General features: G+C 41.8%; 2 protein-coding genes and 1 long non-coding RNA gene across 5 annotated transcripts; 2 read left to right on the top strand and 1 right to left on the bottom strand.

The window, feature by feature from the left end:
- The first annotated feature begins 3,363 nt into the window (after nucleotides 1-3,363).
- Nucleotides 3,364-12,940, top strand: FAM24B (family with sequence similarity 24 member B). Of its 3 annotated transcripts, XM_063782233.1 has the most exons (4): nucleotides 7,546-7,850; nucleotides 8,531-8,681; nucleotides 9,633-9,835; nucleotides 12,853-12,940. In XM_063782233.1, the coding sequence occupies exons 1-3, from the start codon at nucleotides 7,769-7,771 to the stop codon at nucleotides 9,823-9,825; spliced, it is 426 nt and encodes a 141-aa protein (XP_063638303.1). In that variant the 5' UTR covers nucleotides 7,546-7,768; the 3' UTR covers nucleotides 9,826-9,835; nucleotides 12,853-12,940. The 3 variants fall into 3 exon arrangements, with proteins under 3 accessions (XP_063638304.1, XP_063638303.1, XP_009457711.3); XM_063782234.1 differs by lacking the exons at nucleotides 7,546-7,850; nucleotides 12,853-12,940 and adding an exon at nucleotides 3,364-3,445 and having other exon boundaries at nucleotides 9,633-9,978; XM_009459436.5 differs by lacking the exon at nucleotides 12,853-12,940 and having other exon boundaries at nucleotides 9,633-9,978.
- On the bottom strand, nucleotides 3,903-6,856 carry LOC107966859 (uncharacterized). The gene is made up of 2 exons (XR_001706890.3): nucleotides 6,770-6,856; nucleotides 3,903-6,507 (listed from the first exon to the last, which is right to left on the bottom strand). It is a non-coding gene; the product is annotated as an uncharacterized LOC107966859 (long non-coding RNA).
- On the top strand, nucleotides 12,937-26,962 carry CUZD1 (CUB and zona pellucida like domains 1). The gene is given in 9 exon segments (NM_001280070.1): nucleotides 12,937-13,314; nucleotides 17,793-17,943; nucleotides 19,879-20,093; nucleotides 21,556-21,706; nucleotides 22,063-22,280; nucleotides 22,762-22,934; nucleotides 24,021-24,412; nucleotides 25,178-25,446; nucleotides 26,665-26,962. Coding segments are annotated over 9 exon segments (1,824 nt in total). The 5' UTR covers nucleotides 12,937-13,232; the 3' UTR covers nucleotides 26,838-26,962.
- The last annotated feature ends 643 nt before the right edge of the window (nucleotides 26,963-27,605 follow it).

The following is a 27,605-nucleotide window of genomic DNA, read 5'->3' as shown; positions in this document are numbered from 1 at the left end:
TTATGTGTGCTGTCCACTTCCATCCAAAAGATGCAGAGAGACCAAGGATGGGCAATTCTGTGGGAGCCTAGTTTCCTGAGTCCTGGAAGAGGAACCACTGATGGAAACCTGAAGTCTGCAAGAAGAAAAAAGCATCTTTCCTAAGGAAATTTAATATATTGCCAGATCCCTAGAGGAACCGTGTTCAGATTTTGCTCACAGAAGTCTGTTGGATAACTGCCAGGGAGGGTGGGGTGCCCTGAAGCCTTAGCATGCTCCCTCTGTAGTCTCTGGGGAGCACCAGCCCAAGGGGTACTTCTCGCTGGTACTAGGGACACCACATTTAGAAGGATTCAGAGGCTCTGTGTGCCCCACAGACAGTAAGGGCTACCTGGGTAACCACTCTCTGTGGTCTTCCCCCAGTTCCTAGAACTTTCCTGCTTCAGGACCCGAAGGTGCACATTCAAGAATGCAGGAGGAGTGATCTCCTGCTGTGGGCACAGGTGTGCATGGGGAGGGATGCGCAGGGGCACAGTGACACTCTTTTTTTTTTATTATTACACTTTAAGTTCTAGGGTACATATGCACAATGTGCAGGCTTGTTACATATGTATACATGTGCCATGTTGGTGTGCTGCACCCATTAACTCGTCATTTACATTAGGTATATCTCCTAATGCTATCCCTCCCCCCTCCCCAACCCAACCACAGGCCCCGGTGTGTGATGTTCCCCTTCCTGTGTCCAAGTGTTCTCATTGTTCCGTTCCCACCTGTGAGTGAGAACATGCGGTGTTTGGTTTTTTGTCCTTGCGATAGTTTGCTGAGAATGATGGTTTCTAGCTTCATCCGTGTCCCTACAAAGGACATGAACTCATCCTTTTTTATGGCTGCATAGTATTCCATGGTGTATATGTGCCACATTTTCTTAATCCAGTCTATCATTGATGGACATCTGGGTTGGTTCCAAGTCTTTGCTATTGTGAATAGTGCCGCAATAAACCTATGTGTGCATGTGTCTTTATAGCAGCATGATTTGTAATCCTTTGGGTATATACCCAGTAATGGGATGGCTGGGTCAAATGGTATTTCTAGTTCTAGATCCTTGAGGAAAGTTACACTCTTAAGTAGTCACCACATGTGAATTGTCAGAGCATTCAGAGCCAGCCTTGCCAGTGCCTGAGTAGTTGTCAGGTGGTCAGCAGGCACTGACACGCACTTCCAGCCCATTTGGGGGACATAAAAGTAAACTGATAATGTTTTCTTTTGTTCCTTTTTAAAGCTTCAGTTTGACAGTTTAAGGCCTAGAAATGTGAGTTTGAAGGGTTTGTACTTCCTCAAGAGTTTATAACATTCTTCTTATCATTAAGGCCTCAAAACTTGACTGGAGGCAAGTTTGAATGATGAGTGCTTTGGAGAAAATGACAAAACTAGAGAAATACAAGGAAACAGATACATAAGTACCATAAATACACAAGTACAGCAAAACTGCCTTTGCGGAGCAGAGGTAAAGGTTCCCAGCATTGTATTGATAATTTGAGTTTTATAAACGTATTTGAATGTAGTAAGAGAAATGACCAGTTGTGAAGTGTAAATGGATTAGATAGCAATTCAATATTTATTGCTTTAAAGACTGACTTATGTAATAGCAAGAAAGAATAGTGAAAATTCAATTGCAGCAAAGCTCGTTGGCTTTCATGTTTTGGACCAAAATGGTTCCCTTTTATAAGTGGAACATAGTAACCTCATGGTAGGCAAAGTTCTCTGATGACCCCCCAGATTCCAGCTCCCCCATGCAGATATCCTGTATATTCCCATCCCCTAGAGGGTAGGCTGGACCAGCGAATATGATGGAATGTCACTCTTGTGTCTAGGTTACTAATCAGCTGACTTTGAGCTAATCAAAATAGAGATTATCTGGGTAGATCTGACCTTATTAGGTGAGCCCTTTTAAAGGTGGGTGGAGCATCAGAGAGAGGCTTTACTCCTAGCCTGGGAAGGAGAAGTAAACTGCCTTGGAGTGAGAGGGCCTGTGAGTGGGTGACCTGTAGGAGCTGAGAGTGGCTTTGGGCCATTAGCCAGCAAGAAATAGGAACCTCATTCCTACAATCACAAGCAACCAAATTCTGTTTGTCTCCATCCAGTGAAATGTAAATGCAGGGCTGGGCCTGGCTTTGTGGGGCTGGCAGCTTAGGGACATCATGAGGCCACTGGTGTTTAGAGGTGGGAAGTGGAGGGAGGGATATAGTGGCTGAGGAAAGCAGCAGTAACCCAGGGTGATTTTTCTCAGTCCAGGTGAAATGAAGATCGATCTGTAATCACTGTCTACATCTCTTTGCAACATGCAGTGGGTCTGTCCAGGGGAGAGGGGGCTGGAGAAGGAACCTTTGAGGCCAGTGAGGATGCTCTGCAGTCCTGATTTAGGCCCAGGGAAAGAAGAAGAGACCCCTGGAGACTCCCCAGCATGGCTAGACTGAGACTGAGACCTCAACACACTGGAAGTGGGAAAGATATTCAGATGCTTTTGCTGTCTGGTCGTTCCAGTGTCAAAGGCCATTCTCATTGGGATTGAGCTGCAGAATCAGGGCTTTATGACCTCCCCCAGGCTGCCCCTTGAAGGCAGGCACTGCTGACTCCCCAGGCTGACACTCTCTGCTTCAGCAGGGTCACTCCTTGCTGCAGCAGCCACAGATGGTTCAGGTCAAGAACAGCAGGACAGGTTGCTTGTTTGCTACATGGGGAACATAATTGGCACTGTCTGCTTAGCTCCTCATAGATGATATTTGGCTTTTCACAAAGTAAGCCACCACAAGTTGGGTGAGACTGCTGGTCTTGGGACAGAGATCATAGTTGGTTTTGGTCTCTTCCTGGGTGCTGCCCCTGTGCTGATCGTGTCTCCTTGTAATGTGCCATGGCAAAGATGTGAGTCACTTAACAATGAGGGACATCCCTTCAAATGGGATACCTGGACACTCTCTTCTTCAGCAGGGGCATTCTTTGCTGTGGCAGCCACATATGGTTCAGGTCAAGAACAGCAGGAGAGGTTGAAAGGCAAAGGCATGTTTGTGTACACTCTTGGCTTTTTTACCTTCTGGCTTGGGGCTGTGAGCTTGTAAATAAAATGTTCTCAGCCTGGTGGCTCTGTGTGTCAGCGCTGCCTTGTTGTCACTTTAAATAATTGAGTTTACTATCGGGTGTTTAACTCAGCGTGTTAGCTGAGCTCTCCCTCTGTCTGAGGCACTGTAGACTGAAGAAACTGACAAGCTGAATGATCTCCCCTTTCCTGAGCTAGAGAGTACTTGAGCTGTTCTCTTTTCCCCTCTCCAGTTGCCTTAGAAATGGTGAGATGGGAAGCTGCAGTTGGAAGACCCTGGAGGATGCCTGACAAGGGGATGTCTGACACATGATTGGAGCTCTTTTTGAAACGTTTCTTGCCCTTCCTGGAGCAGAGGAGCCATTATTTATGCAGGTAAAATAAGATGAACTGTTACTTCTCTTGAATCACGTGAGTATGAGAAGAATGCCTCCCAAGAAATGAGAGGTTGATTTGACAGACTCAGTCTTGTCACATTTTGTGGAAGTTAAGCCTGTGAGTTAGAGGGCAAATCCCAGAGCCCAGTGCGTGGCAGATTGTGACCTTCCCATCGTGCCTGCACCTCCGGGGGATCTGCATGGATCACCTAGACAGGCACTGATAAGATATAACATGGTAATCCATCACTAAGTTTGCAGTTTTTTCTCTTTGGTTCTTTTAAAACTGATTTTACAGTCATAAAATTTGGTGAGGGAAAGACTGGATGGGAATTTCGGAGATGGGAAGAGAGGTGTAATCTGGTTCTGGGACATATAGTAAAATGTGCCATTTGGATTTTACAAAGACACAGAAACTGTCTTCAAACCTTGGCAGTTCATAAAATCCAATTGCATGTTGTTCACCACAATCTTTATTTCTCTGAGAATAAAAGATTCAGTTAAGGAGATCCTCTCTCTGGGGCAAAACCCAACTCTTCTCATGGCATTTGCCAGGGCCATAGCAAGGTCCCCATCTGCACCAAGAGTCTGAAGGTAAAGATAAGTTTCCCGGGAGCGGAGCAGAAGGAGCTGTGGAGGAGGCACAGAGATGGGAACTGGGTCAAGTAGGGAGCTCACAGGCTTATGTAGTTTTGGATCCAGGATGCTTCTGTCACCAGAGATGCAATTTAGCAGGCATCGGGGTGTTTGCAACCATTTGTTAGTGGTTAGTCACAGGTGTTAGTCACAGGATGGGCAGTTTGCAAATAACTGACTTGGGTGAAAGTCCCTGTGGATGTGAATTACAGAGAATTTCCATAGAGAAAAGGCCAGCCCCTGTATCGGGAATCGCATTTTGCAAAGTTGAACTCACTGATTCTGAGCACAGTTGCTGCCTACCTTTTGCCATCTGGAACACATGGCCCCATCCCTCTCAATCCTCTTAAGCAGTCACCACATGTGAATCATCAGTGAGATATTGCTTCGAATGAAAACATCAACACAAAAATCAGCCCCTTCCTTAAATGAAATGCAACGGGATTTATTTGCAGATCTTTCAGCTGACAGCCAAAATCACGGCCTTTGAATAATAGAGTTGGGGGACTGGGAATGGGGAACAACACATCATTTCAGAAGGTTCAGGAAGGCTGGGGGTGGAAGAGCATTGGACTTGGGAAGCAGGAGATGGAGGGAAGGATTATAGAACTAGGTCCTAGTTTCTTTGCTGCCAGTGACTTGCTGTGTGACCCAAGGGAGTCACTTCCACTCTCTGAGCTTTAGTTTCCTCATCTTTCAAACAGAGGTTTTAGTTATTGCCTCCTGGTTGCCTTCATTACAACTCAGAAAGATATTACTAAAACACATTGGAAGTAGTTAAATGTTGGTGACTTACAAGCAGTGTAGAAAGTATGCATTCTTTTTAATAAATGAAATAATATTGGTCAGGGTTTAACTGCTGTGTCTGAGTCACTGCACTGTCTAAATGTAGAGGCTCAGTCAGAGAAAGTGAGTACCAGACTGACAAAATTCAGATTTCAGTCATTGATCATAACATGTGCCAGCACCTGATAGGTTCTAGGTTCTCTGATACCTAGGGTTGCAGAGCTCCTGCCCCCACAGAGCTCACAGACACCTTGAAAAAGCAAACTTTAAATGCACAAGCCCACAGACTATCCAACAGCAATCAAGTAACCACAGAAATAGAGGGAAACCGAGAGATGAAGTAGTCACCCCCATGGGGAGGGTCCACAGGGCCTAGCTCCTTAATGATGACTAAGCTTATTTAGGGTTATATCCCTCTGAACCCAAGTAGGGACTACAGACATCTGCTACCACATCTGGCTAATTTATTTTCACTTTCATTTTTAAAATTTTTTGTAGAGATGGGGTCTCACCATGTTGCCAAGGCTGATCTCAAACTCCTGGGCTCAATCCAATCCTCTTGCCCTACCCTTCCAAAGTGCTGGGATTACAGGCATGAACCACTACACCTAGTCAACAATTCAAATTTCCATATAGGCACAAACAAAGGGCATGGATACATAGGGAGAGGAGCAATTAACACGGGAGGGAGAGAGGCGGAAATCAGTGAAGGTTTTATAAGGACATGGCATTTTATTGAAGTCTTGCAGGATTGGTGTTGCAGCAGATAGAGGAGGCGAGGGACAGGGAGGGCCATCTAACCAGGTCACAGGCATGAAAATGTATGGGATGTGGGGTAATGGAGAGGGAGATGAGGCTGGAAAGATGTTATGTTGAGATATGGGCTGGATAACACATGCGAAGGGCCCGGGGTACAAAATTTAAGGAAACACTCATTTTCAGGATTGAGCAAGTGTAGGGTTGGTGCAGAGGCTGTGGCTTTTAAGCAGAGGACTGATGAAAAAATTTCCCATATGGGGGACTTCTACTTATGGGAAGAGATACTTTTTCTTATTCTTCCTAAGTACAACTAAAATCCATGGACATTATATATAAAACAAACATAAGACTTGAATAGGTGGAGAGAAGAAGGAAGGCTAGCTAGGGACCTTGGGATCAAAGTAATAGCATGGTAGTGAGTTCCCTAAGTTTTGTTTTTTGTCTCGGATTCCTAAACTTGGAGCTGAAGAAGTGAGCAACTTGGAAACACCAGTGGGTTCAGACAAAAGAGCCCCACCAAGAAACTAGTTTTTCTGGCCAAAAGACCAGGAAATGGGCAACTCAACAAGACAGAAAATTTTAGACAATAGCTTCTGCATTCTAGGCAAACACCATAGAAAAAACTATGGCCCTATCCCAACTCCACCAGCGAAGACTGAGTAGAGAGCCTAGATGTCTACTGTTACCAAGCTGTAAAGAAGTGTCCCAAAGCACCCCTCCACCAGGGTGGTGTCAGAGAAGGCTGAATAAAGAGCAGAGACTCACCTCTGACCCCTGTGGTATCAGTGGAGACCCCTTGGGGAGTCTGGATTTCTTCTCTGACTCAGTAGATAATGGGGCAACTTTCCACTTAACTTCTGGGGTGGCATCAGAGGAGGCCTGGTGAAATTTCATGACTTTTATTATCTCACAGTGGTAATAAGGCCACCTCCACTGCAGTGTCAGTGGAGACTAAAACAGAAAGGAATTTTCCTGTTGTCCTCATTATAAGAACCTGGTGAGTTCCTGGAGATATGACTCATGAAAGTGTGCCCCCACCCAACAAAACAAAACAAAATTGGGCCCTCAGGAGTTTTTAAATATTCTGCTAGTCCCTATTCATCATCCAGGAAGACATCAGTTACCATGTAAGTGTTCTTACCAGTTGCTGGCTCTGGCAATGGCTTCTGCTCCTAAGCTGGGATTCTCTGTATTCACCTCTCTCTTTAGTTTTGGGGGTGGCTGTTTGCCCTGTGACTTCAATTTTCTGGTTGACTTAAGAGTTGTTGATTCAGCTTTTATTCAGCCACTTTATTCAGCTTTTTAGTTGTTGTGAGGATGGGAATGATGACTCCCAAGCCCTTCACATGTTTGTGCAGAAACCAGAAGTCCTGTGTTCACTTTTACCCATTTTTTTTTCTTTCTGTATTGCAGTTTGGATAATCTCAACTATCTTCAAGTTCACTGATTCTTCTGTCAATCCAAATCTGCTATGAAAGCCCTTCTAGTGAATTTTTCATTTCAGTTATTGTAGTTTCCAATGCCATAATTTCTATTTGGTTCTTTTGATAATTTTTATCTTTATTGGTATTTTTTTATGATGAGACATTATTCTCATATTTTCCTTTAGTTTTTTGGACATGGATTCCTTTGAACATATTTAAAAGACTTTAAAAGTATTTTCTAGTAGGGCCAATGTCTGGGCTTCTTCCAGAAACAGTTTTTATTTATTGCTCCCCCACTCCTTTATGGGCCATACTTTCTTATAGGCTTTTTTGAAAACTGGACATTTAAAATAATATAGCATCTCTGGGAATCAGACTCTTAACTAAAACTTTTCTCTGAGGGAAACAAAGCCTGAAAAGGGGAGATTGAGTATTCCATGGCTTAAGAGAGTATTTAGGCATATCTACTTCCATTGGTGCTAAAATCTATCTGGAAGTGGAATGGAATTCAGAACTCCATGAAAGAGAGCTGGTGTCCAGAGCGTTGATGTCACACAGCCTGTGTCCTGATTGGCACAGAAGTTGGAACTAGATTGTGGATATCCATTCTGCTAGCTCTGCTGGAAGACTGCTTCTAAAAGCAAGCTCTTCAACTTTGGATGTTAATCATTAGAATTTTCTTTCTCAAATTAAAGGTTTGAGAAATTCGTGATAAGATGTCCTGTTCCCTAAAGTTTACTTTGATTATAATTTTTTTTTACTGTTGGCTTTCATCCAGCCATGAGGAGTTAGAAGGTGGTAAGTATGCTTTGGCAATCAGATTGTTTATTCTTCTCCCCTGACTCACTTTTTCCCAGTTTCAGAAAGTTAAACTAATTTATTATCTCAAATTGGATTTCTTGGGAGAATTTATGATTTAGGAGGAAAAATGTCAGTTGTCAGAGGAAGAATTGTAAAGTTCTTTTCCTAAAACATGCATCATTTACAAAATGGATTTGCATATTCTCAGTATTGTTGGGACAGTAACATTTGGAAACAGTCATTTCCACAGAAGAGCTTTGAGCCTGATATCCAGTGAGGGGTCATTTCTGACTCTGAAAATGAGTATAGCTCAGGAGGCCCAGGTGCTGGGGAGTGACGCCATCAGCTCCACTGCAGGCCTGCTTGTTATTTCCAGCCGCACATCACACCTGTGAAAGGGAAAGATTCTTCCCACTGTTTGTCCTTCTGATAGCCTTCTCTCTGGACTTTGCATTTCCATTCCTTTTCATTGACAAACTGACTTTTTTTATTTTCTTTTTTTCCATCTCTGGGCCAGCTTGGGATCCTAGGCCGCCCTGGGAAGACATTTGTGTTTTACACACATAAGGATCTGTGTTTGGGGTTTCTTCTTCCTCCCCTGACATTGGCATTGCTCAGTGGTTGTGTGGGGAGGGAGACCACATGGGCTCAGTGCTTGCTTGCGCTTATCTGCCTAGGTACATCGAAGTCTTTTGACCTCCATACAGTGATTATGCTTGTCATCGCTGGTGGTATCCTGGCGGCCTTGCTCCTGCTGATAGTTATCGTGCTCTGTCTTTACTTCAAAATACACAATGCGCTAAAGTTCAAAATAAACAACGTACTAAAGTGAGTCACATGGGGAAAAGGGGATAGCACTTCCTCAGTGGGATACCTGGGCTTCCTGTTGGAGCAAGGTCATTCGTTGCTGCTGTGGCCATACCCTGGGTGAAGTCAAGAAGAACAGGCAGCTTTGTAAAAGCAAAAAGACAGCTGAGTGTAGAATCTTATTTTTTTTCTTCCTGGCTGGGGTTGGTAGAATGTTCTCAGCTTTGGCTTGTGAGTGTCAGCGCTGCTTGGCTGTCACTGGACCTCACTAAGTTTACCATCAGGTGTTTAATTCAGCACGTTGGCCAAGACTCCCTCTGTCCTGGGCACTATAGGCTGCAGATTCTGTGGGGGAGGCTGCGTGAACGAGCTCTGCCTTGTGCTCATGTGGAGGACGGGCTGGATTGATCTCTTCTTGCCTGAGTTGGGAGCTCTCAGGGTATTCCTCCATTTGTTTCTGGAGGCCTTGGGGAAAATGACTGGGGCTCTAGATCTCAGGGACAGCTGAACCGTGTGAAAAACCTGGGGGACAGTGGACAAGGGAGGGTAGGTCAGATAAGATTGCATTTTGGGGAGAAGACCCTTTAAGTACCAGAGAGATTATTTGTCAGATGCAATTGTGTCCCCATTCTAAGGAGTTCACAATGGCACATCCCGGAGCCCGGGACACAGCCAAATGCAGCACCTTCCCATCATTCCTGCATCTCGGGGGCCTGCAGTGACCAGTTGGGTGACCTTGCTTGCGAATTCACTCACCCTTACTTTTGTAACCTCAGTTTACATTTATAGCAATCATAGAAGAGGAAAGGATTCGAGAGGAACTTGCGACGGGGGAGAGAGCTTTAATGTAGGGCTGGTGTTCATGTTTGACTGGCTTCAGCACTAAACTCCCCAGATACCCCCCAACAGTTCTCACAAAAGGGCTGAGAAGAAAAATTCTAAGCCTGTGCTTTGTGTGTGTCTTTTCTCAAGAGCTGCAAAGGAACCTGAGGCTGTGGCTGTAAAAAATCACAACCCAGACAAGGTGTGGTGGGCCAAGAACAGCCAGGCCAAAACCATTGCCACGGAGTCTTGTCCTGCCCTGCGGTGCTGTGAAGGATATAGAATGTGTGCCAGTTTTGATTCCCTGCCACCTTGCTGTTGCAACGTAAATGAGGGCCTCTGAGTTAGGAAAGGTGGGCACAAAAATCTTCATGAGCAATACTTCTTAGTAGATTGTTTTGTTATTCAAATCAAGTTCTAGTGTTTTTATGTGAGATTATATAATTTACAGTGCTGTTTTATATACTTTTGAATAAATGTACACTATTAAAAATAATCCTCTTTGCTGCCAATATTTTTTGATTGTTGATTATAAACATCCTTTGTTTAAATATATTTATTACTCACTTTGGAATGTGGGGGGGGGATTAGCTTGTAGCATTGCAATAGAAGAAAGAGAATTGGAATAAAAGTGTCCAGCACATCTCCCACCCGAGAAGGAAAATGCACACTGTTCTTAGGACACTTCCAATTTCAGCCTAGCTGATCTTGTCCAGCTGGAGTCGCTCGTTTAGCTCTCGTGAGGGCTTGGATGGTTGACATCCACCGCAGAAAATGGTGTCATGTCCTGATACCTGTCCTGTTGTCCTGTCCATTTATCCAAGACAGTGAGAGGAGCCAGGCAGGACCTCCCTGTGTTAAAGTTGTCTGACCTGTGTAAGATAGGCCTGAGCTCAGTGACCTCAAAAGGACCTTTTGAAAACCAGTTTCTTCCTACTGCAATCCCCAAATCTCCAGAGCATGTGGCTCCTGCGTGGATTACGGTAACAGTGATGTCTGTTGATCTAGCCATCAACATCTTCAACTGTAACACGAACCACCAGCCAAAGGCCAAAGCCCAGACTCCCTGACCACAACAGCAGGTGGCAGGAAGCACTCCTCCCCACTTTACTCCCAGCTGCCTTCTCTTCCAGCTCCTGCCCCTGAGCCTCCTGGAACCCCTTTCTAAGCATGATTCCCTATCTGTAACCGCCATGTCCACTCCTCTCATGAACTAAACCCTTGCTTGTGACCATCACATGTATACTGAATGTAAAGAATTATTAGCTAGTAACAGGTGGTAATCTACTAAAAGGGGGTAAAAAGGAAAACAGAAGTCGCAAATAAAGGAAACAGCTGTGACAGCTAGGCACAGAAACGGGCCAGATGTGGGTGTAGGAGCTGCCTGTAGACGCCGAGCACCTCCTGGAGGCTGAGCCTCCAGCCCCAGCATGCTTGGGAAGAGGCCAAGTCAGGGCAGCCTCCAGCTGGAGGTCACCTGTCCCCCTTAAGTTTCCGGGCACTGTCTCTGTCCCCTGCCTTTGATTTTCTCTTGTCACCAGCCAGCTCTGACAGATGGAGCACATACAAATCCCCTCTTACCCCACCCAGTGGGTGGCCCAGTGCCTGGATCCAGGACGCCTGTGCCAGGGCCTCCCCATGTGGGTGACTATACCTGGTGCAGGTATTGCAGGGGCCGTGAGGGAGGTGGGACAAAGGTCTTCAGGACACCCCCATTAGCAGGAGGACAGAGCACCGCACATGGGCTTTAGAGCCCTATGGAGCCGGTTCCCATCCCAATTCGGCCTTCACCAGGGGAAGTCCCTTGACTCATCTGAGCCTCTGTGTCCTTGATGTGAAGTGCGGACTTGCACAGGTGACAGAGAAGAAGCAATGAGATGATGCAGGGTGACCCCACAGCACCCCGTGGTCCCCAGGAAGTTGCCAGAGGCCTGAAGGGGGCTTCTCTCCTGACTGGATCTGGAAGCCTGAGTCCTTTGCCAGGGCCACCTAACAGAGTGTGGCCATGAAACTCTCGCACTCAGTGGAGATGGATTAGGGACGTTGGAGATCCCAGCCATGGGTGACAAAGAGGGGTTCAGAGGGAAAGCCCAGGGTGGGAGTGGGTATCCATGGACACAGCTGCAAGCACTTAGTAACCAGAAGGGTCCCCCATCTCAAACACCTGTGCCCTGCTAACTCACCCCAGGACACCCAGTCCTGCCTCATCCACAGCCAGCCCGGGCAGATAGGAATGGAGCAGAGCAAGGCAGGGGCCTTGGGGCATGTCCAAGCTCCTCCTGAGCATCCCAGGTGCTGCCTTTCCCCTGTAAGGGTCCAACGAGGAATGGATCCCCTGGGTCACAACGTAGGACTGTGCTCTCCCTAGGGAGGCCTCCTGGGCTGCAGCACAGTCAGAACAACACAGAGGGGCTGACGGTAGCCAGAGGGTTTCACCCTAGGAGACTTAGCCTACACGAGCGTCAGACCTCCCCAGAGCTGCACAAACGTTCTTCAGAAAGTAGCCAGTCCTGGCATTGTCCACTCAATATGTTCCACCTGAACTTAGAGTGAAACCCAGACTCATTTGCCCTATGGGTCCTTCCCCATCTGACCTTCGCCTGCTCCTCTCCATCCTCCCCTCCCAGCTCACTCCTCCCACTCATGACCAGCCAGGCTGTTCTTTATTCCCTACTATTGTAGGTGTGCCCACCTGGTCTCTGCCTCGGGGCCTGTGCACTTGCCCTCTCTTTTGCCTAAGATGCAGCCCCCAAGCTCAGATCACCCATGAATGCCTCCCTCTTGTCTTTCTGCCTTTGTTCAGATTTCATCTCTCAAGATGCCCTCCTTCTCACTGTCATATTTCCTCCCCACCCCAAGGCAACCACCATCTATGCAGTCATCCTGTTTATTGTATCCTTAGCTCCTCTCACCAGTTGAATTCTTAATTTATTTTTGTTGTCTAACTCTCCACTTAGAATACAAGTTTCATGAGGGCAGGACTGTGTTTCTCACATTCAATTCTATATTGCTTAGGCCCTAGATCAATAAGTAATATTTACTGACTGAATGAATGAAAAGAGGGCAGCCCCCACCCACCACCACTTGCTCCTCCCAATCTCAATGTGGACACTAGGATTTCTTTCTCTCAACTGCAAAACACCGTGCCCGAGAGACTAATTCACCTGCTTCAGTCTCTCCAGACATAACTGGTTAGAAATCGCTGTGGGGGAATCCGGATCTGCACTCTTTTTCTCTTCATCCTCTACCCTCTTCCCGTCCCCCACAGGGTCAGCCACCTGGCAGGGCATCTGAATGTCCCAGCTGGACCCAGATTTTGCCCAGGTGCTGCACCCCCTGCCTTGCCCCACAGACCTTTGTTCTCCCACAGGCTCCCTTCTCAAAGCAGAGCCCTGAAGACTTCAATGATGTCAATGAGGCCACCTGTTTGTGATGTGCAGGCACAGAAGAAAGGCACAGCTCCCCATCAGTTTCATGGAAAATAACTCAGTGCCTGCTGGGAACCAGCTGCTGGAGATCCCTACAGAGAGCTTCCACTGGGGGCAACCCTTCCAGGAAGGAGTTGGGGAGAGAGAACCCTCACTGTGGGGAATGCTGATAAGAAACCAGTCACACAGCTGCTCTATTCTCACACAAATCTACCCCTTGCGTGGCTGGAACTGATGTTTCCCTGGAGGTGTCCAGAAAGCTGATGTAACACAGAGCCTATAAAAGCTGTCGGTCCTTAAGGCTGCCCAGCGCCTTGCCAAAATGGAGCTTGTAAGAAGGCTCATGCCATTGACCCTCTTAATTCTCTCCTGTTTGGCGGAGCTGACAATGGCGGAGGCTGAAGGTAAGAAAATTGAACCAGATTTATTCACCAAAACAGAGAAGTTCTTCTCTTAAGAGGCCTCTTTCAAAATTTTTCAAAGTGTTTATATCTGTTGGCCCCCGTTCAGAGAAAAATGTACTCTAATGCTCTTGGAGGGGATTTTAAATTAGTTCTAATTTTATTTGGCTCATCTGACAATGTCCATAAAAATATCAAAAGCGTATAGAATTTTACTGGGTAATTTACTGCTAAGAGTTTATGTTTTGGAAATAAGCATAAAAGTGTCCAAAGATATATGTATAAATATGTGCACTTACATAATTGTAAACTACAACATGAATTTTCATTATTTCTTATGGTAAATCCATAAAATGGAACACTCTTTTTTGCAACTTAAAAAAAAATGATGGCTGGGGGCGGTGGCTCACGCCTGTAATCCCAGCACTTTGGGAGGCCAGGGTGGGTGGATCACGAGGTCAGGAGTTCGAGACCAGCCTGGCCAACATGGTGAAACCCCGTCTCTACTAAAAATACCAAAATTAGCCAGGTGTGGTGATGCGTGCCTGTAGTCCCAGCTACTCGGGAGGCTGAGGCAGGAGAATCGCTTGAACCTGAGAGGTGGAGGTTGCAGTGAGCTGCGATCATGCCACTGCACTCCAGCCTGGGTGACAGAGCAAGACTCCGTCTCATAAAAAAAAAAAAAAAAGACTGATCTATAATGTGTCCATAGACCACATTAAGAGAAAAAAGAGATCTGAAGTTTGTGTACAATATGATGGTTCTTATGTTTGAAATATATACATTCAAGCATTTTAAATGTCTAGAAATAGAAGAGGAAAGGAAAAGGAGTGGAAGAATTTACACCAAGGTTTTAGTGATGATTGTTTCTGGATGGATGGGGTTATGGGAGTATATGGGAGAATAAATAAAAATAAAGCTTTGTTCCTATGTAGGTGGGGTTTTTGACCATTAGTCAAAATCTTGGTGGGATTTTGAATTAGTACTAATTTTATTTGGGCCCATCTGACAATGTACATAAAAATACAAGAATTTACCAAATAATTTTTAAAAATTTTATAGAAAAAAAATTTTCACTATGTTGCCCAGGCTGGTCTCGAACTCCTGAGCTCAAGTGATCCACCCGCTTTGGCCTCCCAAAGTGCTGGGATTACAGGTATGAGTCACCACGCCCAGCCCCTTACCGGGTCATTTCACTGCTAACAGTTTATCTTTAGGATCCAGTTATTTTTCCTCTTCCCCTTTTCTCTTTCTTCTCTTCTTTCTCCTTTTTAATAACAGCTTTATTAAGATATGATTCACATACCATAAAATCCACCATTTTAAAGTATACAATTTAGTGTTTTTTAGTATATACACAGAATTGTGCAACAATCACCACTATCTAATTCCAGAACATATTCTTCACCCCCAAAAGAAACTGTCTCAGGCTCAGCATGATGGCTCAAGCCTACAATCCCAGCACTTTGGGGGGCTGACATGGGAGCATTGCTTGAGGCTGAGAGTTTAAGACCACCCTGAACAACGTAGTGAGACCTCGACTCTACAAAGTTAAAAAAAAAATTTTTTTAGCCAGGCATGGTGGTACATGACTGTAGTCCCAGCTACTCTGGCGGCTGAGGTGGGAGGATCACTTGAGCCCAGTAGTTTGAGGCTGCAGTAAGCTATGATTGTGCCATCTCAATCCAGTATAGGTAACAGAGTGAGACTCTGTCTGTCTGTCTGTCTGTCTGTCTCTCTCTCTCTCTATATATATATATATTTATATATAGTCTCTATATATATATAGTCTATATATAGTCTATATATAGTCTTTATATAGTCTATATGTAGTCTATATATAGTCTTTATATATATAGTCTCTATGTATAGACCAATGTTTTTTATATATATAAATATATCTAACAATATATATAACTGTATATTATATATAGACTAATGTGATGAATATTAGTGTGCAAGTTTCTGTGTGGACATATATATATATATGTATGTATATATATGTATGAAGAAAGTCTGTATTCACTACCATTCACTCTCCATTTCTCCTGATGTCTCCAGCACAAGGAAACCACTACTCTACTTTGTCTCTATAAATTTACTTATTCTGGATATTTCACATAAATGAAATCATGTAATATGTGGTATTTCACTTAGCATAATATTTTCAAGGTTCATATATATTGTAGCATGTATCAGTACAATCAGCCCTCAGTACCTGTGGGTTCAGCATTCATGGATTCAACCAACCATGAATTGAAAACATTTGAAAAAATAAGGGTTGGTTACGGAACATGTACAAACTTTTTTCCTTGCCGTTATTTCCTAAATAATATAGTAAACAACTATTTACACATCATTTACACTGTATTATAAATAATCTAGAGATGTTTTGAAGTGTACAGGATGTGTGTAGGTCACATGCAAACACTAAGTCATTTTACATAAGGGACTCCAACATCCATGGATTTTGGTATCCACAGGGAGTCCTGGAACCAATCATTCGTGGACACCAAGGGATGACTGTACCTCATTTCTTTTTATTGCTGAATAATATTCCAATGTATGGATAGACCATGTTTTATTTATTCATCAATTGATGAACATTTGGCTTATTATGACTAATGTTGCAATGAATATAGTGTACAAGTTTTTATGTGGACATTTGTTTTTATTTCTTTTGGGGATATGCCTAGCAATAGAATTGCTGGGTTATGATAACTGTATGTTTAATCTTTTGAGGAACTGCCAGACTGTTTTCCGTGGCAGCTGTACCACTTTACAATCCCATAAGCAGTGTATAAGCATTCCAGTTTCTCCATGTCCTTGTCAACACTTGCTGTTTTCTGTGTTTGACTCTAGCCATCCTAATGCATGTGAAGTGATATCTCATTGTGGTTTTGATTTGTATTTCCCTGATGACTAATGATGCTGAATATATCTTTACATGCATATTGGCCATTTATAGATCTTCTTTGGAAAAATGTCTATTCTGGTTCTTTGTTCATTTTAAATTGGATTATTTGCCTTTTAATTATTGAATTGTAAGAATTCTTTATACATTCTAGAAATCAAGTGTCTTTTAAAAACCATCCTTTTTTTTCCCAGGTTGATCTACAAATTCAGTGCAATTCCAATAAAAATCCCAGTAAGAATGTTAAATAGATACAGACATGCTGACTCTAAAATTTATATGAAAAAGCAAAGGAACTGGAATAGCCAAAAATTTTTTGCAAAAGAACAGTAAAGTTGGAACAGTCATGTTACCTAATTTTAAGACTTCTTATAAACTACAGTAATCAAGAAGGTGTGGTTTGCCCAAAGGATAGACAGAGAAAATTGAAATAGAATAGAGTTCAGAAATAGATCCACACAAATATGGTCCATTGATTTTTGACAAAGGTGCAAAGGCAATTTAATGGAGAAAGGACAGCCTTCTCATCAAATGGTCTTGGAACAATTGGACACCCATATGCAAAAAATGAACTCAACCTAAGCCTCATTTCTTACACATAAATTAGTTCAAAATGGATCATAGATCTAAATGTAAAATGTAAAACTATAGTATTTTTAAAAAGAAAACATAGGAGAAATCTTTGTAACCTGGGGTTGAGCAAAGAGTTCTTAGACAAGACACCAAAAGCACAACCCATAAAAGAAACTATTACTAAATTGGACTTTATAAAAGATTTAAAACTTTTGTTTTGGGAAAGACACTGTTAAGAGGATGAAAAGACAAGATACAGATTGGGAGAAAATATTTTCAAATTGCAGATGCAACAAAGGACTTGTATTCAGCATATATAAAAAACTCTCAAAACCCAATCATAAAAACAAAAAGCCAAGTTAAAAAAAAAGGGCAAAAGACTTAGAGATACTTACCAAAAAGGATATATAGAAGGCAAATAAGAACATGAAATGATGTTCAGTGTCATTAGCCATTAGGGAAATGTAAGTTAAAACTATGATGGGATGCTGCTACACATCTGTTAGAATGGCTAAACAAAGCAATACAAAAACCTGACAATAGTGTGTGTTGACAAGAATGTGGTGCAACTGGAACTCTCATACATCATTGGTTGGATTGTGAAATAGAACAGCTACTCTGGCAAATGGTTTGGCAGTTTCTTATGAAGTTAAATATACACTTAACATATGACCTGGTGATATCACTCCTAGGTATTTATGCTAGAGAAATAAAGACACATGTTCATATGGAAACCTATTAAAAATACAAACCATCCTTCTTCCGGGTCCTAATATAGTCTCTATATGTAGAGAAGTTAAAAATACTTCTTCTCAAAGGGTTCAAGATGGAGAAATCAACTGCTTTTGACTTACTTTGGAGTAAGCTAAGTACCATCCACAATTAGCTGCCTACTTGTATGTATATTACATGTGAGAGGTAGATTCCTAATCTCTCAGGGAGGGGAAATGGCCTGTTGTTGACTTTCCTCAGTGCCGTCTGTGATCTCTAACAGGCAATGCAAGCTGCACAGTCAGTCTAGGGGGTGCCAATATGGCAGAGACCCACAAAGCCATGATCCTGCAACTCAATCCCAGTGAGAACTGCACCTGGACAATAGAAAGACCAGAAAACAAAAGCATCAGAATTATCTTTTCCTATGTCCAGTAAGTAGAAACTTTAGTTTCCTAATAAGGGATATCGAACTCTGACCACATTGGGGTGGGTAGAGGGACTCTCTGTAGAAAGAATTCAGCTGCTGCTAGAGGTGGTAGTGACACTGACAACCATCGTGATGATGATGGTGATGAGGATGATGGCTGATAGTCACTGATGATGGCTGTGTGCCCGGCACTGGCTCACAGAGGTCCTTCAAGGTCAGCACTATAATAGTACTACAAACACAGCAAGGTTGAGAACTTGTCTGAGGTCACACAAATAGTGAATAGCATGACCAGGGTTAGAACCTACCTGGTCTAGTTCCAGTTTCTTGGCCTTAAAACACTAAACTTTGGTTCCAGATTTTTCTATGCATTTGAATCAGTGGAGGAGCTTTCACACATCCAGACTCCCAGGCTGTACACCATATGATTAGATTATAATCTCTGGGGGTAGACTCCAGGCATCAATATTTTTTATTTTATAGTTTTTATTTTGAAATAAGTATACATTTATAAGTGCTTTTTATAAGTGCCCAGGTGACCCCAGTGTGAGGCCAAGCTGAGAACATGACTCCGCCCTGCAGAGACGCTCAGTGTTTCCTATCTGCCTCTAGTTAATCCTCTCAGCAACCCTCTGGGCAGATGCAGTCTAATCCCCATTCTATAGATAAGAAAACACAGAGAAGTCACCAGGTCCAAGACTAAAAAATAATAAAAATGGGATAGGAACTGAATCCAAGCAGCCTGGCTCCGGAGCCCCCACTCTTACGCCTGTCCCAGTGGTTCTTACACTTGACCACACATCAGAAGCCTGTGGCAAGCTTGTTAAAACACAACTGCTGGGCCCCACCACCAAAGTCTCTATTATCTTATTCAGATGGAGTGTGTGGGACCTGAGAATCTGCATAGCTAACAAATGCCCAGGTGATGTTGATGCTGCAGGTCCAAGTACCACACTTTTGAGAACCATAGCCCTGTACCACTGAAGTTGGAATTTACTTTATCCTTCAAAGAAGCAAAAGAGGACTCAAATTTCCTGGAATGGTTGCTGAGAAACATATATGCTATTCTTGCTGTGTAAGAAGAGAGGGGAAGAGAAATTGTGGGAAGAGCAAAGGAGGCGAGAAATTAACATTTAACATCTATTGAACACCTATGTGCCAGGCCTGTGGCAGGTGCTTCATATTCAGAATATTATAAACTTCACACAGTAATGAGAAGTAGGCTGTGATATCCCCATTTTACCGATGAGAAAACTGAAGCCAAGAAAGGTTAAATCGCTTATCTGAAGTTATACAGCAGGTAAGTGGAAAGAGAACCCAGATTTCTCTACCCTTGTCTTACGTCCTAAAATTTTGGACATATGTCCTCTGAGGATATTTGGAGAGACCCTGTCAGAATGTGCAGCAAACTACAACCCTGGGCTGTCCTGTCCAGTGCAGGGCATGGGACCGTCCTTCAGAATGAGGAAGTGGTGATACAAGGGAAGGAAGGAGCAACTAGGGAGGTGCTAAGGTTTGCTTTTCCTTGGGAAAGGTGGCTATGGAAGAAGAGTTGCTTCACCTTTCAACAGCCTTGGATATCAAGTGTCAATGGGAAACAATTCTAAATAAGAAGGTTCATCAAAGAGTTACATGGACATGGGGAACAGGAGAGATGGAAATAGGTAGAAGGAAAGGAATTCTGATTCCAGGCCCATCCTCATCATTTACTTGATACAAGACATAGGCAAAGCAGTTCACCTCCCTGAGCCCATTAAAGTTGACAGTTTGTGGTTTGATGTTGAGGATGGTGGGGTTGGTGATTGGTCTTGGAGAGGTTTAAATGAAAACAGATGTGCCACCACTTTGTAAATTTACATGCCTAGGTGAGCAATTGACTGCTCTGCAAACCCCCTTTGCTTGTGACACTTCTTCAGCCACAGTTGTGTTTTTTCCACAGGCTTGATCCAGATGGAAGCTGTGAAAGTGAAAACATTAAAGTCTTTGACGGAACCTCCAGCAATGGGCCTCTGCTAGGGCAAGTCTGCAGTAAAAACGACTATGTTCCTGTATTTGAATCATCATCCAGTACATTGACGTTTCAAATAGTTACTGACTCAGCAAGAATTCAAAGAACTGTCTTTGTCTTCTACTACTTCTTCTCTCCTAACATCTGTAAGTCCTCATTTACACAACCTTCACCCACATCTCCTACAAGCACAGGTTACACACTCTTCTGTCCGGGTTCTTATAATCTTCAGTCTGAGTATATTCCCTCAGAGTCTTCTCTATCTGAGAGAGCAGTAGTTCTCTAACTTACATGTGCGTAAGAATCATCTGGAGAGCTTGTTAAATCACAGATCCTGGACCCCATCACAGATACTCTGATTCATTGGTTCTGGATGGAGCACATGATCTTGCCTTTCTAACCAGCTCCCAGATGAGGCAGAGACAAGGGGCTGATCAGATGGCTACATATTGAGGGGTACTGTGTTAGAGCCCAAAGCAGAGATTCTATGTTCAGCCTGTTTAATAGTAACCCTGGTATCTTCTGCAGTGCCTCTTCAGGGACTGCACCTCCCTATGCTCTGATTCCTTAGATCTTGGTTGGGGTTGTTGAACCTTCATGTTTAACAAGTCCCCTGGATGATTCTGACAAAGAAGACTGGAGAGTGCATGCTAGGAATCTCTGGGCTCACCATTGAAATTTAAGACTGTCAGGTGATTGGAGGCTACATTTACAGGGCTCTGCATTCACAGCACCTACATTCCACTGTGATCCGAAGCAGAATGCCAAGAACATCTGCGAGTGGGTTCATGAGGAGAGCTCCACTGTGGATTTCTTTCCAAGGCCCAGAGCTGACCATGTCACTCTCCTGCTAAAACCACTGACTTCTTGGTACCAGCAAATCTCCAGAGTGCAGCAGTCAAGGTTTTCCCACGCTGGACCCAGGCCACCTTTTCAAGCCTTGCCTCTAGCTGCTGCCTGGCGTGCACCCTATGCTTCAGCCAATCTAAACCATTTTACATCTCCAAAAAGAGCTCTCTGCATTGTTTCTCCACATTTCATCTGTCCAGCTGCTTCCTTATGTACTTACTGGGGAAAGGAGAGACCAAGGGCTGCTTCATGAAGGCTGTTTCTGAGCTGAGCTTTGAACAATAGCATGATGAGGGTAGGCGGAGGTGGGAGTCAGGGAAGAGGACTCACCACTGCTGGAGCTGACAGCTGAGGAGTCATGGGAAGAAAGGGAGGATAGAACAGAAGGCCATGAAGTAGTGACTGATGAGACTGGAAAGCTGAGCTGGTGAGAGTGAGGAAGAGCCTTCAAGGGAGGGTGTGACTTTATTTTCTATGGTGCAATTCAGGTATTGGGAGTCTCTCCAGATGCAACACATCTTACAGCACAACTTTAATATGATTCGTTTGGCAATAGTATAAAGATTCCCTCTCTGCCCTGCACCAGTGGGCAGAAATTTCAATGATAAAAGAGGATGAAAACCTCAATATGTGACCCATGGGAAAGATAGAGATGGAATCATACTCAGGAGAGATGTGTTAAGCTCGATGCACAACACAGAAATTAAAAGCAGTCTCTATTTTGATGTTCATTCTTGACCACCTTCACATCCATTTCAGCTATTCCAAACTGTGGCGGTTACCTGGATACCTTGGAAGGATCCTTCACCAGCCCCAATTACCCAAAGCCGCATCCTGAGCTGGCTTATTGTGTGTGGCACATACAAGTGGAGAAAGATTACAAGATAAAACTAAACTTCAAAGAGATTTTGTAAGTACTGCTGCCCAATTCTGTTGGAACAAATGCAGTAAACCCACCTGGCAACTGGGGGATTTGGGGAAGAGAAATTACCATACGTAATTCTCATATATGGGCACTTTTCAAAGAATTGATGTAGAAAGGAAAACAGTGATACTATTCCATTGAACTAAGTTGACTATTTTTCTGAAGATTCTGAGGTCTTTGTCAGAGACTATCAAAACCCCATGTTTGTCTTCGTAAACCTGAGATACCATTGAAGGAAAAAAAAAAATCCATAATCACTTAAGAGTAGGATTGTTGGGATGTTAGAAAATAGAATTGAATTGGTTTGAAACTCTTTTTCACCAGAGGCCCTCATTCTCTAGCCTAGAAATAGACAAACAGTGCAAATTTGATTTTCTTGCCATCTATGATGGCCCCTCCACCAACTCTGGCCTGATTGGACAAGTCTGTGGCCGTGTGACTCCCACCTTCGAATCGTCATCAAACTCTCTGACTGTCGTGTTGTCTACAGATTATGCCAATTCTTACCGGGGCTTTTCTGCTTCCTACACCTCAATTTATGCAGAAAACATCAACACTAGTAAGTCATGTTTTACATTCTTAGCTATTTTGAGCTCTTCGAAGATTGCATACGTAGAAATTGTTAATTTTTAGCCTACCTGTGGCTATTCCTATTTGCAAGCATGTCACATATAGTTGGGAACATATTCATAATCTTAAGCTTGACAATCATTTCTGTGCATTGCTTAATGGAAGAGGAAATTAATGATTTTATTAACTTGAAAAAGATTTATGCAGATAATATGGACTGTTTCCCTTAATTCCTTCTGCAAAGACACAATTAAAAACATCAGGTTTGCAGATTCTAGCTCTAAACAAGGTCACAATGAACACAGCAAAAGGTGAATCAATTGCTTGGCTATCTCAAATTTATGATTACTGTTTAGGGCAAAATGGTTTTGACTTTTTATATATTTACTTGCACACGTAGCTCTTCAAGATCCAACATTCCTAGCTGGCATAAACATGACCATTCTTTTTTTTTTTTTTTTTCCTGACAGCATCTTTAACTTGCTCTTCTGACAGGATGAGAGTTATTATAAGCAAATCCTACCTAGAGGCTTTTAACTCTAATGGGAATAACTTACAACTAAAAGACCCAACTTGCAGACCAAAATTATCAAATGTTGTGGAATTTTCTATCCCTCTTAATGGATGTGGTACAATCAGAAAGGTAAAGTGAAATACTGATAGCTGGATTTTGTCAAATGCTGAGTGCATGTTGAGCAATGCAGTCAGGGTAATGCTTGCTAGCTGCTGTAACAAACGACCCCCAAATTTTAGTGGCTTAACCACATGATAAGCATGTGAAGACATATAAGTGCACATACCCATTCATACATAACTGCCAAATTGCTGCATTCATTTTCAGGATAAGTGGGGGATGGTTATCTTTCCCAGAAGGTAAAGAACTCTGAAAACTCACTAAAGAGAGTTCGAACATCTATATGCAGTTGGCTTAATAGCCTACCAGTAACACTTACGCAGAAAATGTTTACACCTTGTATTTAGTGAAAATCTAGCTAAATTTTTAGGATCTTCTTCTTTTCCTTTTAAAGACAGAAAAAAAAAACATTTAAAAAAACCCATTTAAACATGAAGGTTATTACTGGAAGTTTGTGATTTGTTCTCCATTTTCTAGAAGTCTCATTCAAGATTTCAAACATTTTCAACCTTTGGTCTCTTTAGGATATATACTATAAACTTTTCACTCAGACATTAAACGGTAACCTAATTGAAAAGAATGGGGGTTAATCCAGAGGAATTGATAAAGACAGAAGTAAATCATCGTATCTTGCCAAAAATGAACGCACAGGCTTTATTACACTGTGAACCCCCAGGGAAGGCAGCTAAGGGCCTTCCTCTTGAAGACCCTTGATCTACATATATTTTGGAAACTGCCCAGTTAGCCACACTAACTTAAAGCTCCTTAAGGAAAGCAATATATAGTAAGGTGTAATGTCTTTTTAAGACTGGAAATTTGCAATCAAAATGGATTTTACTGTAACTGAAAAAAATTCTGTCTGATTCTATCTTCAGGTCTTTCTAATACAAGCTGTATTTCTCATCTCATACTTTCTTTCTTTCCTAGAATATTTCTTCAATGAAATACATTTAAGGTTTATAGTATTCTGACATGAAAGCTGTTACCTCATGATTTAAGAAAATTATGTCTGTACCTGCAAATGTTATCCACATCTATGCTCTAAAATATTACTGGACTTAAAATATAAAAATTGAATTCTATCTCGTTCTGCAGGTAGAAGATCAGTCAATTACTTACACCAATATAATCACCTTTTCTGCATCCTCAACTTCTGAAGTGATCACCCGTCAGAAACAACTCCAGATTATTTTGAAGTGTGAAATGGGACATAATTCTACAGTGGAGATAATATACATAACAGAAGATGATGTAATACAAAGTCAAAATGCACTGGGCAAATATAACACCAGCATGGCTCTTTTTGAATCCAATTCATTTGAAAAGACTATACTTGAATCACCATATTATGTGGATTTGAACCAAACTCTTTTTGTTCAAGTTAGTCTGCACACCTCAGATCCAAATTTGGTGGTGTTTCTTGATACCTGTAGAGCCTCTCCCACCTCTGACTTTGCATCTCCAACCTACGACCTAATCAAGAGTGGGTATGTATTAATGTAACTGATGTATGTATGATATTCCTTCCTATGGAATAATAATTTCAATAAAGTAATTTTTTGTGTTGTGTATATATACATTTTTCCTAGCACTACATGAAATTTCATTACATTTATTCTAATCATTTTATAAAATAGTTACTATGTACTAATTATGAATAATTTAAATTTAAACATTTATGCAGACACAGCTTATATCTAGAATTTTAAGTGTATTCACAAAATATTTGCTGGTAGAAACAAATTTATTTTCTGTTATAAAAGCTCTATTTGCGTTTTGGTTTTTGTACGTTTTGGTTATTTTCAACAAAAATCTAGAAGATTATTTCATGTGCGTTATCTTTAAAATATAACGCCATCAGTAAAACATATGTGGCATTCTTAAGAGAAAAAGTATAACATTCTTATTTGAAAGGAACAATTTCCTTTTTTCCTTACAATTTGTTGGATTTTAACTACGTCATTCGTACTGATACATTAATGATAAGCACGTAAGGAAAGAAGTTTGACTTCCAATACGTAAGTATTGGTTTTCTGATTAAGTTATATGGACCAGGAATTTTAGAGCTAGAAAGAACCTTGCTATCTCACCCAGGAATCAGGTCTATAGTCTTAACTCACTGTAGTATGAACTAGAGACAGTCTTTTGAGAGAGATTTTTGGATTCACAACTTAGTTGAGAGAAAACTTTTTAGTATGGAAAAGACTGAATTTGTCTGTATCTTCTAAACATGTTCATAAATTCTGTTCCAGATGTAGTCGAGATGAAACTTGTAAGGTGTATCCCTTATTTGGACACTATGGGAGATTCCAGTTTAATGCCTTTAAATTCTTGAGAAGTATGAGCTCTGTGTATCTGCAGTGTAAAGTTTTGATATGTGATAGCAGTGACCACCAGTCTCGCTGCAATCAAGGTTGTGTTTCCAGAAGCAAACGAGACATTTCTTCATATAAATGGAAAACAGATTCCATCATAGGACCCATTCGTCTGAAAAGGGATCGAAGTGCAAGTGGCAATTCAGGTAAGAAAAAAGCTATTCCATGATCAAAAAGCACATCATGGCTCATAAAATGCTGCTCAAATCCAATAACTCTTAAGCATGTACAGTTTAGAGATTTATAATAGTAGCTTTAGCAAATAAGTTGAATTTTAAGTATATAGGATTAGTATTTATTTCCATCAGTTGATAATATGCATACCATGTACAGTGTAAGCAGATGATACACTGATAGTTTGCCATTATTCATTTGGATTTTGAGTATAAGTGTAATGTCCTCATCTCTAAAAACAAGTTTCTTTTAGTTTCCTGACTCCTTATTATAGATGGCATAGCAGATAATTGAATCAAAAGCAATGTGTTTTAACTCCTAAATGAGTAAAACAAAATGAACCAGCATTCCACATAATAGCCTATTTGAAAAAAAGTTATTAAAAAAAAAGACAAAGAATCTATTATAGTAATATAGGCTAACCCTGCTTCTTTTGAAAGGCTTGAAACCTGAGATCTGCCCAGATGCATGAAAGGAATGATGGTAAATACTCAAGGAAGGTTCATAATTAAATGGCTTAAGATAAGCCTTAATGAAAGAAAAACTATAAGAAGTTATTTTAGTTGTAAATGGCATTAAAGGACCTTATGATCTCTGTATTTATTCAATATTATTAGCACTATAAAGGAGTATGGTTCTGGTTTGTAGCAAAATATTTCTATGGCAAAAACAGAAAAAAGTTAAATTCAGTAATTTTATAAACGCATTCACTAAGTGGCTTACATAGTGTATCTATAGACACTGGTTTGAAATTAGTTGAAAATTTATAAATGGAAGTCATTATGGAAATACCATCAATATGAGAAAAGTATCTTTTTCCTATTTCAAGGGAATGAACAAATTTTTTTTTTCTGTTGACAAAATGTATTTTGGCAACAATGAGCAACAGTGACCATTAGTAAGTGAACCTGCATTTCCATTTGACTGTTATGCTTGAGTGTTACACGTTTTTCATGTGATATCGAGAAATCAAACCAAGTCAACCATTTGAAACAAGTTCAAAATTAAATATAAATATAAATAAATTCAACTATTTGATAATGGTTCCTCTGTATTGTGTTGGCATTATGCATTATACATTAATTCATATATAAGATTCATAGGATATGTACAGGTATTATAAAAGCTACCAACATTTTATAATATTAACACTTCTTAAAAAGTGATTTTCATCTTGTTTCCAATTTTAGGATTTCAGCATGAAACACATGCGGAAGAAACTCCAAACCAGCCTTTCAACAGTCTGCATCTGTTTTCCTTCATGGTTCTAGCTCTGAATGTGGTGATTGTAGCGACAATCACAGTGAGGCATTTTGTAAATCAACGGGCAGACTACAAATACCAGAAGCTGCAGAACTATTAACTAACAGGTCCAACCCTAAGTGAGACACGTTTCTCCAGAATGCCAAAGGAAATGCTACCTCGTGGCTACACGTATTATGAATAAATGAGGAAGGGCCTGAAAGTGACACACAGGCCTGCATGTCACTGTGTCAGTGTGTTTCATTACAAGATGATGGAAATAAATACCACGTCAGTTGGCTCTCATTTTAGGAACTAAAGATACAAAAATATTACATGAGGCCAAGCGCAGTGGCTCACGCCTATAATCTCAGCACTTTGGGAGGCCAAGGCGGGTGGATCACCTGAGGTCAGGAGTTCGAGACCAGCCTGACAAACATGGTGAAACCCCGTCTCTACTAAAAATACAGAAATTAGCTGGGTGTGGTGACACATGCCTGTAATCCCAGCTACTTGGTGGTAGGCTGAGGCAGGAGAATCACTTGAACCTGGGAGGCAGAGGTTGCAGTGAGCCAAGATCACGCCATTGCACTCCGGCCTGGGCAACAAGAGTGAAACTCTGTTAAAAAAAAAAAAAAAAAATGACACGAATTAACAACTCCTTTTATAAATACAAAACATTTTAACCAAATATTAAGTGAAAAGAAAAAGGTTATTTTTACTTAAGAAAAGTAGCCTTCAAAGATAGATGTGTTTATTTTTTAGATGCAAATATGCTACTGTTTGAAACATCAAAAGTTAGAATTTCTGAAACTAAAGTGTGAGAAGGAGAACCGCAGTCTCCTTGATTCACATGCCTTCCTGCTTTCATGCAGAGCCGCAGCATTTC

The sequence above is a fragment of the Pan troglodytes genome, chromosome 8 (genome assembly GCF_028858775.2).
Source record: "Pan troglodytes isolate AG18354 chromosome 8, NHGRI_mPanTro3-v2.0_pri, whole genome shotgun sequence".
Taxonomy (NCBI): domain Eukaryota; kingdom Metazoa; phylum Chordata; class Mammalia; order Primates; family Hominidae; genus Pan; species Pan troglodytes.
Note: the sequence above shows the minus strand (reverse complement) of the source record. Positions and strands in the feature narration are given on the sequence as shown.